Below are 16387 nucleotides of genomic sequence, written 5' to 3' on the forward strand. Positions count from 1 at the left end.
CTTTTCTCTACTTGACTGACTACAACTTCTTTTTCTTTTGAATGCTTACGTTTTTTTTAAAAAAAATCAACAGGACACGTGAACCAATAAGCTTCAAAGACGTAGTGATTGTCTAAAAAAAATGGCTCTGAGCACTATGGGACTCAACTGCTGTGGTCATAAGTCCCCTAGAACTTAGAACTACTTAAACCTAACTAACCTAAGGACATCACACACATCCATGCCCGAGGCAGGATTCGAACCTGCGACCGTAGTGGTCGTGCGGTTCCAGACTGTAGCGCCTTTAACCGCTCGGCCACTCCGGCCGGCCTAGTGATTGTCTAAACTTTCAGCATTACATCTATTATAGTTACCCATACTCGGGTATTTTAAGATGTATCACTGACGTCTACTATTATTCATGTAACGTTTAGAATGAAAATTTCCGAAAAATGAAAATAAAACACGTCACACATTACATCCATTAACGTTAATGTAGTCTCAATGCGGTCTCTCATTTTCAGTCATTTTCGTGTTAATAGTCACGAACAAGCAATCATTCTCCGACAGATATGGCACTTTGAATGGTTGGAAAACCTTGCGAAATAATGGAGCGAGGAGGGAATGAATGCGGAAACAGTCTGCGAGTCGAGCGACTATTTCGCAAAGTCCGTGGCCCTCATTTGGCTACGTCGCCGTTTACGTAACAAGTCACAGGACATCGGAATCCACAACCATTCAAGCAGCATTCACGAGACGATTCGTGAGAAGGCAGGCAGAAGAGTGGAAACCTGTCTGTCTTTAGTTGTAATAATATACAAAAAAAAAAAAAAAAAAAAAAAAAGCAATTTAATGTTGGCGCAAGCGATGACAAACCGATCCAAGTTGCTTTGCAGGTGCGTGAAGGAACGGTACATGACACACACAGTGTTACCCAGGTAGTCAAATAGTTGAGAAAACGCAATTAGGCGACCAATGAAACTCAAAATTTGCTGACAGATAAGTGGCGCTCCGTCGTTGTTGTCTCACTGAGATAGCATAGCTGACCGACTGTAATCACCACGGCACGTCAAGACTCCAGACCATTCCACAAGAGTTATTAAGATAGAACGCCACATTCGCAGTGTCATAAGACCAGGTTAAGAGCTACGACGCGAACGCTGAGGTATCCGCCATTTTTTTATCCCTCTGTTGCGTAGAAAACTCCGCGCCCTACATCTTCAAGTGTGGCGTAGTACCCCTTTTCGGATTTGTTAGGAGGTGTACAATTAATGAATTTTTTCAAGCATTATAAGCCTACCATCTGCACATTACCATGACAATTCGAGGAATGACTAAAATGTGCGACGACACAGAATAAAGCTTCACATAAATTGCAGAGACAAACATGCAAATACAAATATATAAATTAACGGAAAAAGTTTGGGAAGGTGTACAATGACACCATCATTAACTTCATTTACTTTGAAAATTGTCTCAGCTGATTGTCCAAAACATTGTACGTCTAAACTCCGAAAAGCGCCGTTTAAGTGTGCAGCTGTATTTGTTGGAGCCCATATCAAGAGTTCTTCATGCTTCATCGAAATAGTGACTACGCCGCACTGTTTATATGCCTCAGTCTGGAGTGTTATTCGTCTAATTTTACCGTTGAGTTCAATCCGGGAGCGATTTGCAAAACATCTGCAGAATATCCCGGTTCCTACGAATTTTCGAAGTAGACTTTTGCTAAATGTTTATGTCTTTCAGCAAATGTTTATCAGTCGAGAGCTCTTAGCATTTCCGTCACACTCTCCTGCGCAACAAACAAGCCTCTGACAAATCGCGGTTCTCTTCTTTGTATAAGCTCGCTGTCCCACCTTAGGCAGTTCTGCCTCGTTTTTCGAGGTGTAGTTCAGTCGGTACAATGAAAGGCTACCAGATATTTATGTTTCTCGAAACACAGGAAAATTAACTTTTGTATTCCTTGAAAGCTACTTGCCAATCTTAGCACCAGTTCGACGTCTTTTTACGAGACTTCAAGTGGACGTTTCCACTATTTTTATAGAGTGATCCCTGCGGGCAGATAACCGCACCAGCCTCAGCACAGTCTCGGCAGATTCACACTGTAATCGAAAAGTGTAGAAAATGTTGGACTGGACGTGGAGTGAACGCTTCTCTTTTCCCGCTCAGGGAGAGTCTGCCGTGGTCAGTGACCGCATCGCATCGACCCACAAACTACCTTGCGGTGCCAGACGGCCGTACCTGGAGGCTGACAACGGTTGCCAAAAGCCAAGGCAGCGCCCTACGAACGACACCAGATACCGAATGAGGTCGAGGAGCTGCGAAGCACAGCACTACGAAAATGTCATCGGGTTCGCTGTTACAACTGCATGCTGTCTACTAATTTAGGGCACCAAATGTGCGTTTTATTTGCGCTACTGCTGTGCTTCATAAAAAAAAAGCGCGCGTCCAGAATAAGCGGGTGCTATTTTGAAGGAAAGAAAAATAGGCAAAAGTCGTGAAGATGTAGTAGTTTAGTGAAGAAGTGCTGGGAACCACTCACCTCTGGAGCCTTGGTAGAGTTGGACGCGACGCGCTGTGGCACTTGGTGTCCCGGCATGGTGTCCGTTAGCTTCTGGGTATCGTCTGCTCTTGATGACTGCTGGCCCGCGAATGAACCGGCGACGCGTGTGCGCGCCGTACTCTCTCTCCAGCGGCGGCGGGCTACGTCACGTGCCCCCTCCCCTGCCCTCCCTGCCGATGCCGCTGCCGCTGCCGCCACCACAGCCGCCGCCCCCACCCCTGGGCCGTCGCTCTGGTTTACACCGCCCCCACTTCGCACGCCGCCGCCTTGCGCCAGCCACGCGACGCCGACGCGCTACGTCACAGCTCCCCGACCTGGCGCCGCCGCGTCCTCTGGAGCTGGTCGGCGGAGCGCCGCCGCCGTGGCCACGGTGCCTCTGGCACTCCAGTCTCCAGTCGGGCGCTGCCTGACTGGTCCGCACCTTCTCTGAGCTCGCCAGTGCTTCCTCGAAAAAGCGTGTGTCCGCTAGAGATCATGAACGGAGAGAGGACGAGTCTGATGTTCGGGTTGCATACCCACAAATCAACGTGCCGCTGTCACATCAGTGATAACGGGCTTCCTTCATTTCCACTGTAGTGGGTGATGAAAAAGTCAGTATAAATTTGAAAACTGAATAAATCACGGAATAATGTAGATAGAGAGGTAAAAATTGACACACGTGCTTGGAATGACATGGTGTTTTATTAGAACAAAAAAAAAAGAAAACAAAGTTCACAAAATGTCCGACAGATGGCGCTGGACAGCAAAACGTCAGTGACTGCGCATGACGATCGTTATGCTTGGCCTCCCAGGTCCCCAGACCTCAGTCTGTGCGATTATTGGCTTTGGGGTTACCTGAAGTCGCAAGTGTATCGTGATCGACCGACATCTCTAGGGATGCTGAAAGACAACATCCGACGCCAATGCCTCACCATAACTTCGGACATGCTTGACAGTGTTGTTCACAACATTATTCCTCGACTACAGGTATTGTTGAGGAATGATGGTGGACATATTGAGCATTTCCTTCAAAGAACATCATCTTTGGTTTGTCCTACTTTGTTATGCTAATTATTGCTATTCTGATCAGATGAAGCACCATCTGTCGGACATTTTTTGAACTTTTGTATTTTTTTGGTTCTAATAAAACCACATGTCATGCTAAGCATGTGTGTCAATTTGTGCCTCTCTATCTACATTATTCCGTGATTTATTCAGTTTTCAAATGTATACTGACTTTTTGATCTCCTGGTATATCGACGACTATGACGAGTCTGAGAAGTGTGGCGATGCCGTCGCTTCACACTCGTCGACTCGTTCTCTCTTACCCTTCGAGTGGGCTCGCATCTTCTTCTTTTTGCATGCGTAGTCGCGTGGGATATTCAGTACCCACCTTCTATGATAATTTATTTAGGAATCAGTTTAATATTTACGTTTTGCAATAACATTGTTATATACTTGTTTGAAAAGTTTCAGCCAGCATCTGAATGAAGGAAATCATGATACAAATATGCAAATACGCAACAAAGGGCAGAAATATAGTATTTATTTATGTACGACAGAGAATACAATGCATTACAAACAGAAATCTCTGATAGCCCATTGTGGCCCTCAGGATATCCATACCTGTACCGTCCGACTGCCAAACTTCTTTACATTTAGACGTTGACCTTTATACCCGTCAAACATAAAACGCCGAATATTGTCGTAATTTCATATCTATTCGTAGTTTTATAATTCCTTTTACGTTTGTAGTTTGTTTTAAGGTTTTAATATATTTGTTAGTATGGGATACTACCACTTTTATCATGCCAGTTGCGAAAAAACCTGAAAAACTCAGCAATTTCATTAGAAGTATTGTTTGAAGAGCTTATGAGACCGGCTCAAACTTTTGTAATACTTTTTTTTTGGCTTAGTTTCATTTTAGGGGCAGGTTTCTTACTCCATTTTGATAGTTTGTATTTTTCTAAGTAAATTCCAATTTCCGAACTTCTTCCTGTTAAAAGTTAGTTTCATGGTCTCGCTCGCTGAAATGGACTTCTTCGTCACTCAGATCACTTTCCCTTTCAGCTAACTCAGAAAGGCTTATTCCAAGTCTCTCAGCTTCGTCGGGCTCTTGAAGGTACGCAAGTATGTCCTCAAACTTTATAAAATCTTTGGACCTAGAAACAAATAGAAGGAAGTCACTTACATATTTTTCGATCTATGTATTAAATACTGCCGTGGGAATGTACTTTTACAGTTTAATCCTTTGCTTGGATAAAGTGAAAATGGCGCACCTGAAAGAAATACGAGTAACGTGGGGGGTACGGAGTGCCTCACTACCGTTTTCCCAACGAAGAAACACAGTACTGAGGGCTCTGAGTCGTGGACCGGTGTGTGTGTGTGTGTGGGGGGGGGGGGGGGGTAGAGGAAAGGAGGGGCGAAGGTGGCTAAGGTAAACAAATACCTAGAGCTGCCACGTCGCAGGGCACTGAGTTACGCTTCAGCATTACGAAATTCCGCAGTGGGGTACTTAATACCCCAGCCCGCCCACTCGAAGAGTAAGGTATGTCCACACGATGAGCTTCTCCTCACGCGCAGTAACTGACGCACGGGAACGGCATGCACAAAAACTAGGAGAAAGGGCGCAGGAAGGCATGAGAGTACCCGTGTAGAGACGTTGTCTCATTATGCAAGTGGTCTGCTACGGACCTATTGCTTTGCTCTGCAATTTGTGCAGCGCTTTTTGCCATGAAAGGCGACAGAAAACGTGAACACAAGACGACTATGAGTAAAATAATATCTTGACAGCAGAGGCACGAGAAATACAAAGTGACTCTGATTTTTTGGTTGCATATTTCCAGGGAAGTTGGACATAGCGAGATTTAAGAATTCCTACTTAGGAAAATGTAGCGATAAGGCTAGCAATAAAATTTCGTTGCTGGCAACTGGCGACCTTTATACCAGTTTGAACAACTTATTTAGCATTTCAGAGCAACTCGTTTCAGCCATTATTCCTGAAAATGGTTCAAATGGCTCTAAGCACTATGGGACTTAACATCTAATGTCGTCAGTCCCCTACACTTAGAACTACTTAAACCCAACTAACCTAAGGAAATCACACACATCCATGCCCGAGGCAGGATTCGAACCTGCGACCGCAGCAAGAGCGCGGTTCCACATTATTCCTGAAACTGAGAGGTACTATACCACACCTACTTTGTCATTCTGTAAATGTTAATTAACTATTCATATGTAATTTGATTTTCTTGAAAGTTATTTACACAACTTCTTCATTCAAGAGAGATTGTAGATAGGTTAACTTTCTCGTGCTCGACAAATTCGATAACGCTGTAGACACCAGAATCCACTAGGACGAATATTGTGTTTTCCTATTTTGTATTTTTTTACTTCATCAGTGCCCTTCATTTCTATCTCTGGTACCACTACTGTAGCTTGTTAAGGAGCTCCACTTAATCCCACGTTTTCTTTCTTTCAGATGTCAGCCTCTTCAAAAGTTATGCTCTTAAGTCTGTATAAAATCAGCATTCGTCCAAAGTATTCATACACCTTTCTCATTTGACGCTCATGGCATCATACCTAAAATTTTTATTCATATAATCTTTAAAGCAGCGTTCCACATAACTTGTATTTTTCTGTATACATACATAATTTTCAGAGTACTTTCTTTCGAGTCAGCAGGCATTATGGCAAAGAAATCGCATTAAAACATAACGTCAACACACCACACTACGACACACACATCAGGGTCGAGGCTGACTGTCGTGTGCTAAACAGCGCAAGAGATTCTCACCGAACCGGGAGCCCTTAGGGCACGGTCTCCATTTCGAAGAAATGACGCACGCACAATTGCGCATGCATTGGTGCGCTTCCGGAAATGTTGGCGCATGCGGAAAGTTGAACGGGAAAAAGACATCGTGTGGACGCAGAAGTGTAAGGCTAGTCGTGAGTTATTGTTAGTACGGAAAATGAATTCACGATTTTTCTGCTGTGAAGTCGCACTGACAAGGTGAAATGACTGATTGTCGGTATCAGATGGCTTTTACGAAGCTATGTTTCATGAGACTGTGGATGACGTGAGGGAAAAATTAATTAACGTAAGGTGCACAATGCAAATGTGTTCCATTACACGAGGAGTGATATGTGGACTAACTTTCACGCTATAGTCCACGCTTTAGACGAAAAACATGCAAAGTTCTTCCAATGCAAACTAAATGGTCGTATTCTTGTTTATTCTATGTCCACAAATATGTTGTGTCAAACGGAAATTGGGCGCTATTTCTGTATTCATTTGGTCATGGAAATTGGCGTTTATGAACAAACAGCGAGTTGAGTAGGTTATTATTCATTTCTGTAATTTAATTTAATAATTAATCTTAATTTAGAGATTGCTCTTCGTTATCATGTCGTGCTTTCTGGTACTGTCGTTATAGACTTGGTAACGGCTAGAAAGTGTGTATGTGTCAACGTAATTATTAGGCATGCTCTGAATAGATATTAAATGTCAAAATAGCCCGTCCGGTTCGCCGTGCGGTCTAACGCACGGCTTTCCGGGCGGGAAGAAGCGCCGGTCCCCGGCACGAATCCGCCCGGGGCAAGACGCTGACATATGCTGTTGTGTCTGTGTCACTGATGGGAAATGTGTACTGACATTCAAATCTGCTCTGTGGACGGAATATGTGTTGCCACAACCGCTGGAGAATGAACCTCTGAATGTTAGACAAGAGATGTACATTCAGTATGATGCGGCGCCAGCCCATTTCAGCATTCCTGTGAGGGATCATCTGAGAGCCACTTTCGTCTTCGAGAATCGATGGATCGACCGAGGTGGCCCTGTAGCCCGGCCACTCAAGTCATGTGGCCTCCCGTGTCTGGATTTCCTCCTCTGCGCTCATATGAAGCAGCTAGTGTATGAAATCGTCGTAGAAACAGATGAAGATCTCGTCTGAGATCCTGTGAATACAACTGCTGTAATTAGCATGCTAAACCGTCTTCTGTGTAGACCGTCCCTAGCATCAGGAACTGCCGTCAGGCACCATATGTACCGTAATTAAATATATTTGTTTTGACGTTCTCTACCTCATGAGAAAGAATAGTTTCGGAAACCACTTTATATTCAGTGTCACCGACAGTGCAGTGTACTGAAGTCGAACACTTGTATGTATAAGAACGTTAGGAACGAAGCACGAAGCGGAAAATCCTGAGTAGTAATTTCAGTGTAATACTGTTTAATAGTGGCGAGTTAATGCTATTTAATAGTGGCGCTTTAAAACTGTTTACGATCTTGCCACACAGATTTGTACGAAAACCAAATTTTTACAGAGACTACAGAAGATATTTGAAATAAATAGAAACGCTTACGGTCTAAATAAGGCTTTTACTATAGTTCCAAATGGCATATGTCACCTATATTATTTACTGAGAAGTTTGCATTAGAACAAAAACTTGCGCAAGTTTACCTCTGCAAGTCGCTTGGACAAGTTCATTTCGGGCACTTGACAAGTACTTGCAAACGGGTTTGCACTAGAGCAGGAGAGTAGCATCATGAGATAAGGAAGTGGAAGTTTACTAAGACATGCTTAAAAACCAGAACAGTTACTATCGTTGTTGCATTATTATTATCAAAGTAAAACCTCGACGCACACAGAAAACTAAGAACAAAATAAGTGTTATGGCGAATAAACAGATAAAGAGGCGTACGTGTTTAAATTTCTAAGAAACACTGCTGATCGAACTAAAACCAGAAGACTCTGCTCTGACTAAAAACTTTCTCAGAATGTCGTATAAAAGTTTTGAAAATTTCACTGTCTATTGTATAATCAAGTATTCGAAAGCGGGATACAGAAATGTGGCTAGGTATAGCACCAAGAGACCAACTTTTAACAGTTCTTCGATTTCTACAATCTGTATTTATTAGTTTTATTACAGTGTAATACACTTATGCGTATGTTAACATCAAATATCAACTAATAATATTTAAAGACGTTTATATTGTCATTCTGCTTTCCTTTCTAGTGAAACAAAGCAAACGGTCAATTCCATTTCGCACTTCGCGCGTCCAGTGGTAAATTTCGTTCAGGGTATTTGTCTTTGCACCATTCTCCTTTTCGATAATGAAATTTTCGAATTCGTATTGAACACATGAAACTTTTGCAAGTTTGGGAAAAAGTTACGGCAACTGGCAAGTTCAGCAAGTAACTGCAGCAAGATGCAAGAAACTGTTTTCACTAACTTTCGGAAGACAATTCTGGAAGTGGACCAAACTCGAGGAAGTCAACTTTCTGGTAATGTCTCCAAGTCAAAGAACTTACAGAAGTAGCTTCTACAAATGACTAGCGGGAGTTTGTGCTTAACGCATTACAAGTTTTATTTACATCATGCTCGCTACCCGCAATAGGAAGTTAACTCGTAGAATCGGTTGCTATGCAAACGGTACTACGTAGTGTTAGCGCCGAAACAGCAAACTGTTTTCTTCAGTATGTGAACATTAATTTCCGGTTGTCATTCAAAAGCAAAACAGTCCTTCGATACTAGTTTTCTTAATTATTCGTTGAACGAAACAGACATAAATGAGGAAAGATCGACGCATCGACTGTTATAAGTGGAGAACTAGTTCATGTAAGGAAATGTCTGGGAATGAATAGACCATGGCCATGTTGAATAGGGCCAGCATTCGACTGAGGAGATGTAGAGAAAGGAACTCATAAGCTGAATCATTATGGCTAGGAGGAGGTTTGGTCCAGACTTCTTCTGAACACGAACCAGTATTTTTACCTCTCCTCTGCATTCGAGCGAGCGGTTTCATATTCCACGGAGCGATGTGTCGCTTTTTAAGACGCCGGAATCGCACTTGGGAGTACAGTTGATCATATCCCCGCACAGACATTCAGATTTGCATTTACCATGATATCCCTAAATGTGCAGAGAAAAATACCGGGCTGGTTCCTTTGAAAAGCACCTGACCGACCTTTTTCCCCTTCTTTCCCCAATACAAACTCGCCTTCCGTCTAATGACTCCTTCGTCGACGATGCGTTAAACACTGAATTTCAGTTTCTAAATTCTGATTTAGCTTTTCTTTCGTTTCTGTAATTCACTCGATGTGAATGCGAGTGTGATGCCTTCAACGAAGTCGATTTCCTTCCTTTGTCTTGACAAATCAGTTTGTACTCCAAAGACCTCGACGCATGCTTCTTGCGTGTCGACAATCTCTAATTTTTAATTTTTTGCATTCTTCCTTTGCAATATCTCTCTTGCAGTGGGAAGATGTGTGCTTCCAGCCAAGAAAATATGTACTGTGAATGATATGGCCTACTGTGTTGCGTTGCCCGCCGTCCCTCGCTCTTGGGGTACAAAGCCATGTGCGTCCGTGGAAAGAACTACGACTGGAAATGACGGACAACAAGTAGCGATTGGTAAAACAAACTACTCGACCGTAGCGTACCTCCATCTGGCCACTGACACGAGAGTACCTACTTCCCACTCACTTTCGAATAGTGTAATAGTGTATTTCCCTGTGACGTGTCGCTCCCTACTTTGACTGAAGTACCCTCCAATAAGTGGCGCTTGTAAGGCGCAGATTTCTGCACAACAAATTTTAAATGAATGTATTTGATACTCAGACGAGAAGCATAGGTTACCAGCTGATCTGTTCTTTGTTTTATCAGATGATGAAACGAATGTGACATGAGATTAGGGTACCAGTGTGGGTCCTGGGCCCAAAATAAATCTCACAGATAAGACTTCAGGTGAAAGAGCAAAACTCCACATGTCAAGGTCACATCCACACCTAAACTTTGTGGGAAAATTAGAATAACATGTGCCAAGGACATAGGATGGCATGAACCCTCCCCCACTTTCCTCCCTGGGCCACAATAAAATGGCAGGAAACACGTCCTTCTCCTTTTTCATTCTCTCTAGAGCAACTTCATGAGCCTCCTTATAATTTGCGCTCTGTACTCCATAGTGAAAGGATCCAGGTCCTTCTTTGTAAATAATAACAGATATACAATAAGATTTTGTTTTATTAACAATATTTTTGCAATACATTTTCCAAACTTATTATATAAAACATTATTTTTTGTACTTTAATAGAAACATTACATACTTATGTACAAATAGAGATATATCCTGAATACAGAGAGAGATAATACTAGTAGAGAATCTATATACTACTACATTTTTTATCTCATTGATTATCAAATTTTCGTGATGTGGATAAAAATTAGCACATTTTAAAAGGTTTGTTTGAATTTTCTCATTTTGAGAAGACCAAAGGAGCAATCTGTTTTACTTATTAAAAACATTCAACAACCTAGATCACATAAATAATTCTTTAAGACAGCTTGTTTCAACTGACTTTGCTGTTGTCTTCACATCTTAAAAATGTTTTTGTTGTGAAATCTGTTTATATTACGTGGACCTCATGCCAAGCTGTCATGTGGATAAAAATCAGCACATTATAAAAGGCACTAATGACAACTTCACGTGAGTCCAAAGTAAAATAAACATGTTACACAGTAAAAAGATTTTATTGAGAGCTGAAGATGACGAAAAACTCCCTCGAAACTGATAGTCTTAAAAAAAAAGGAATATTTATTCGAGCTAGGCTGTTGAATGTTTTTAGTAAGTAAAACAGATCGCTCATTTGGTCTTCTCAAAACGAGAAAATTCAATGCTGACTTGTACATGGACACTCATTATCATCCAAGTGTAGGAGTGGGAGAGTCCTGATCCTGTCCTCGTAGATAAACTGTATAATGTCATGTTGCAACAGACTAACTTTCAGCTGTGATGAAGTATATACCATGTGGTCTCATGATCGAAAGACTACTTGTTGCACCAAATATTGAGGGTGAGTCAAGACACCACTAATACCTCTGAGCAGACCCTCCTTGTAATGTTTGATGTTGCAGGCGTTGAGTCTGCATGGTGCACACCTTTAGCCCATCCTTGGATGGCACCCATATCTGTACAGTATGTGTACATTTTCGATGCATCGGGGCACCACCTTATTATTTCATATGGACAGCAGCCTTTAACGCATTAGATGAAACTCTTTGCACAACATAAAGTAACTTCGAATCAGCAGAGTACAGAGCCACAAACTCATAGTACACGCAGAGTTTGGAAAGGTCCAGTGTATCACAGACAGGTTCTGTAAACTCTACTGAAATCTTAGCCATCTCCAAAATAACTAATTCTCTATAGAAGATAGTGGCCTGCTTAAAATTTGTCAAAGAAATTCAATCTTTTGCGCCGAACCATTGTAAGGTGGCTATAATTTCGCACTTTACAAGCACTCATCCACACACTTTGCCGTGATCTACAACCACATTAGGTATGAATATGAATATTTAAAGGAGACGGACATTTTCATATACACATTGTAAATAATTATTAATGCTTATTGCATGAAAGGTGACGGAGTGTCTTTATAATAATACTAACAGAGTTTGGAATGGCAGTGGAAATGAAACGGCAGATGGAATACTCAAGCCCTGGGTGGAAGGCCCACAAAGGTGTGCTGGTCCTGCTTAAACACGGTAATAGCACAATAGAGTCGCGACCGGCCGGTTGGTGGCTGAACCGGAAGGATTATACTTCGGAAACTATGAAAATCTTGGACGCAAGTGGGAGGAATGAAGAAGCAGCCCTCGGAAACCATGCAGTATGGGTTATTTCCAAGGATTTTACTCAGAAGCATACCATTGCACGAGTATAGGTTTTTCCTCGCGAGCTTTCCGCGCTGGACTACAAAAGAATAAAATATGGTTGGTCGGCGTTCGGAAGAATCTGTACAGAGGGAGAATATTCCGTGGATTCGGGAATATGATTCGTTTCCAGAATTACGATGGTGGGGAGCCGAGCCTTGCTTGGAGACCAGCGGTGGAGAGAAGAGGTTTTCCATTTTGAGCTCCCGTGTGTGACGGACGCTCAGTATCAGCTTCTTGTTGGTATGAACGGACTTGCTGTCTTTGCTCTCACGAGATTTTATAGTTAGAACGGTTAGGCACTGTACTGTTGCGATCTTATACGATTCTGGACTTCGCCTCCGAGTTGGAAGTCGTCATTGAGTATGCAGCATTCAGTGATTGAGAGCACTTCCTCTGCCTATACTTACGTTGAGACGTTATTAGAACTCTGGCCTTGTGGGTGGGAGTTCGCGTTTCTCGTCCATAGAACACAGAGAGGAGAAGACAGTATTAGAGTGTATTAGCCAGAGGACCACCTTCTCCCATCCTAGTGCTTGAAAGAGTTTTATTTGTGGCTGGAGTTCTTTCATCGACGCAGATGTGTATGAGAACCAGCACACCGACACACCAGACGCAGTAGATATTGTGACATTGCAAATTGCTTCGGCTTATTAGGGCTATAAAGCTAAACAGCCGTGATCACGTTAGTTTATTCCCACTTAGGTTCCACACAAATGTAGATCAATTTTGAAAGTAGTGTCTTCTAGTGTCTGGAATGTAGAGAATGTCAGTCATTTCGCGTTATTGTGTTAGATCGCGTGGCCATAAAAAGGGGCAGAGTTGGGCAACTGATTAATAATTTTACTTGGGAAATATGACATTTCTCAGAAAGGGTGTTTTTTTAATCTGCAATAAACATATAATAAGAAACAACGTTTATCAATTTATTAGTTGCCTTCCACATTGATTTATATTTAGATTGTAATTTATGGAATTAAGAGATCCTAAGATATGCTTCAGGGGGTAGTCAGACAGGGGCAAATCAACATTTTACCGTTTGTTAATTTCCGTTGCGCACATTCATTTTACACCCGCCTGGAGTAGCATCTTGGAACGTCCATCCCAGTGGTAAACTAAATGAAGTTCGTGACACTTTATCAAATTTTCTATACTTTACGTGAATACGAAATTATTCATTAATTTAAGACAATACTTTTCAATGTCACATTCACGAGAGCCACATTTGCGGTATTCAGATCTATATACTCCTCCAGCCAGCATGACTGATTGAGCGATATAGCACCCAAACTGAGGCACTAATGAAGGTTTCGGTAGTGCTTGATGTATCTCCTCTTATCCCCCAGCATTATCATCCACCTGGGTACAGAACCATTGCATGGGACAAGCTGCTCTGGGCACAGCAGCAAGTCACTGTCTTCATCTTGCAGATTGGTGGGATGTGCCATTTCTGCCTCAATGACATATCATTCACCAGTATCCACTGCATTTAGGCAAATTCCTAATTGGACAGCCCTCAGAACACTCCAGTTGGCAGAGACTGGGGCATGGCATGCCTATACATGTTGTTGGCATCCTAGTATAGGATGTAACTCAATTCATCTAATGACCTTTACTCCTCCTCACTAATTCATGGGCTATTCAACCTAAGGTGAATGCACACACTAGCAAGGTCCTCTGCGGATTCTGCATTCGAAACATAGCAGCATGTCAACATCAATCAATAATTTGATGCTGACACAAGTTATTTTTAACATTATATTCTATGAAAGCCCTGGTGAGGTGTAGTAAAAGGCAGGAACGAGAGTATGTGTCCATGCGTCCATGCATACACTCCAGAATTTCTCAAAAATATCTGTGAGCAGATAGTCGACCATTTCCCCAAAATAAGGGATACCAAACTCTTGCCAAACATTAACTACATGCCCATCCTCTGCACCCAGTATGGCAATGCCTGTAAGTCTACTGGTGAATACAGCTATGCATGTGATTCTATTGAGTCCCTCCTTCGAATCTAGTTATTTGTAAGGAAAGACCCCTTTCTTCATCACAAGCTGAAACTAGGACATTAACCTTATTACCTCTGAAGTCGCAATAACCAAAGTACTCTCAACATGGAAGTGAGCATTATACCCACCCAAATTATGAAGGAAAAAGGGTATATGACACATGGCTGTTGGTATTTGATGTTGCATGTATAGTATGCTACACTGTGGAACTTTCCTGTCAGATGTCAGTGGTCTCTGTGTAGAGTTTGACGCTTTTCTATTCAGTGGCAACCCACAAATATGACAGTCAGCTGCCTACTTGTATAAGTCATCATTTTCCTGTGATTAGGTCGTGGGAATGTTGTTGTGGCAACAACATGCCATGCAGTTTTTTCGAGCTCAGCGAGCAACCATCTCACAGGTTGCTCACTTGATATGCTGTCACATGTGATACATGTCTTTCTGTGAAGGTACTATTATAGGCAGTGGTGTCACATTGAAACATGCAAAGGAAACTAAGAGGCACTGAAAAACCTCGTCTGGGAAAAGGCACTGTGATCTTGGTTGTCAACATTCTTAATCTTTAAGAACTTGTTTACCTCAGTAGGCAATTCTGCACGCATTCATTCATGGCATTCATTCGGTTAGATGATGTGTTAAATATCCACTTGTAGTAAACGAGCTGAGACATCTAGTGCAAAAATGCAATGCTTCTTTATTTTTTCTCAATTGGGTGGAGAGAAGGTGAGATGTGAATTTGATCTAAACATAGTTTTGTTTCTCACACACAGAGAATAGCAACAAATCTATGGTTGGGGTGCTGCCTGGCTACTTTGGAAAAGTAAAGGATCTGATTACTTTATGCAATACATCTTCATATACTCTATTGCAAGCCAGAAGTGAACATGCAAAGCAGATTTTTGGACATTAATACATGCTTTTTTAGCAGTAATATCTTTTTGAAGGGGGATCAAACTGGATATTCCGATTACTGGATTTCAGACATGTGATTACAAAACAAGGTGGAGTACATGGCCTTTCCTGCATTTCAGAAAAATCTGAATCTACATGCCATATCGAGTCGCCCTGTGATATCAGACCATAAACACCCCAAATTCAGACAATGCTCTTCCTTTAGCAGCGTTACTACCTTCTTTCAGGTGGGTGCATAATTTGCAGCATGGAACCATGCTTGCCTTAGTGATTCTATGGAGATCCCTTCCCAAACTGGGCTAGTAAGCATTATGGAATATGAGAGCTTCTGGTAGTCAGCTATGGAGTTGTGTATGTGAGCTTCTGGGATACTGTCCCCAAAAGCACCATCGACCATAGATTAGTCCAGTGTGGATGTGCGATTTACCAGGTGCTCATTGACAGGATGGGCTGCAGGACTGCTGCTAGGTTAGTACGTGGCATACTTGCACTCTGTAGCTTCTAATTCCATGTTTTATATTTAAATATCACATGCACACACACACACACACACACACACGCACACACACACACATACACACGTGTGTATGTATCAGCTTGAAATATATCACATATTATCTGTGTCCACTGTGGGAGTTACTTGTCCCTCTCTAGTACATGTGTTTGTTATCCACTTAATTATCATTCAGAATATATGATTTAAAAATAATAGCTTTCTGCTGCAAGGCTTTGTCATAAAACCTTTTAAAAATACCACATATTTGACAACAGATCAAACAATTAACAGTGTGCCATATGTGTATATATATATATATATATATATATATATATATACAGGGTGGTCCATTGATAGTGACCGGGCCACATATATATATATATATACAGGGTGGTCCATTGATAGTGACCGGGCCACATATCTCACGAAATAAGTGTCAAACGAAAAAACTACAAAGAACGAAACTTGTCTAGCTCGAAGGGGGAAACCAGATGGCGCTATGGTTGGCCTGCTAGATGGCGTTGGCATAGGTCAAACGGATATCAACTGCGTTTTTTAAAATAGGAACCCCCATTTTTTATTAAATATTCGTGAAGTACGTAAATAAATATGAGTGTTTTACTTGGACCACTTTTTTGTTTTGTTATAGATGGCGCTGTAATAGTCATAAACATATGGCTCACAATTTTAGAAAAACAATTGGTAAAAGGTAGGTTTTTTAAATTAAAATACAGA

General features: G+C 41.8%; 1 protein-coding gene across 1 annotated transcript in view; it reads right to left on the reverse strand.

Moving 5' to 3' along the window:
- Window positions 1–2578, reverse strand: part of LOC126260494 (proton-coupled amino acid transporter-like protein pathetic) — a 112605-nt gene extending 110027 nt beyond the window's left edge. Inside the window, exon 1 of the mRNA XM_049957823.1 lies at window positions 2522–2578. Within this exon, the coding sequence (XP_049813780.1) occupies window positions 2522–2578 (57 nt within the window). The remainder of the gene's footprint in view (window positions 1–2521) is intronic.
- Window positions 2579–16387: the final 13809 nt, after the last annotated feature.

This window comes from Schistocerca nitens, chromosome 5, assembly GCF_023898315.1.
Source record: "Schistocerca nitens isolate TAMUIC-IGC-003100 chromosome 5, iqSchNite1.1, whole genome shotgun sequence".
Classification (NCBI taxonomy): Eukaryota; Metazoa; Arthropoda; class Insecta; order Orthoptera; family Acrididae; genus Schistocerca; species Schistocerca nitens.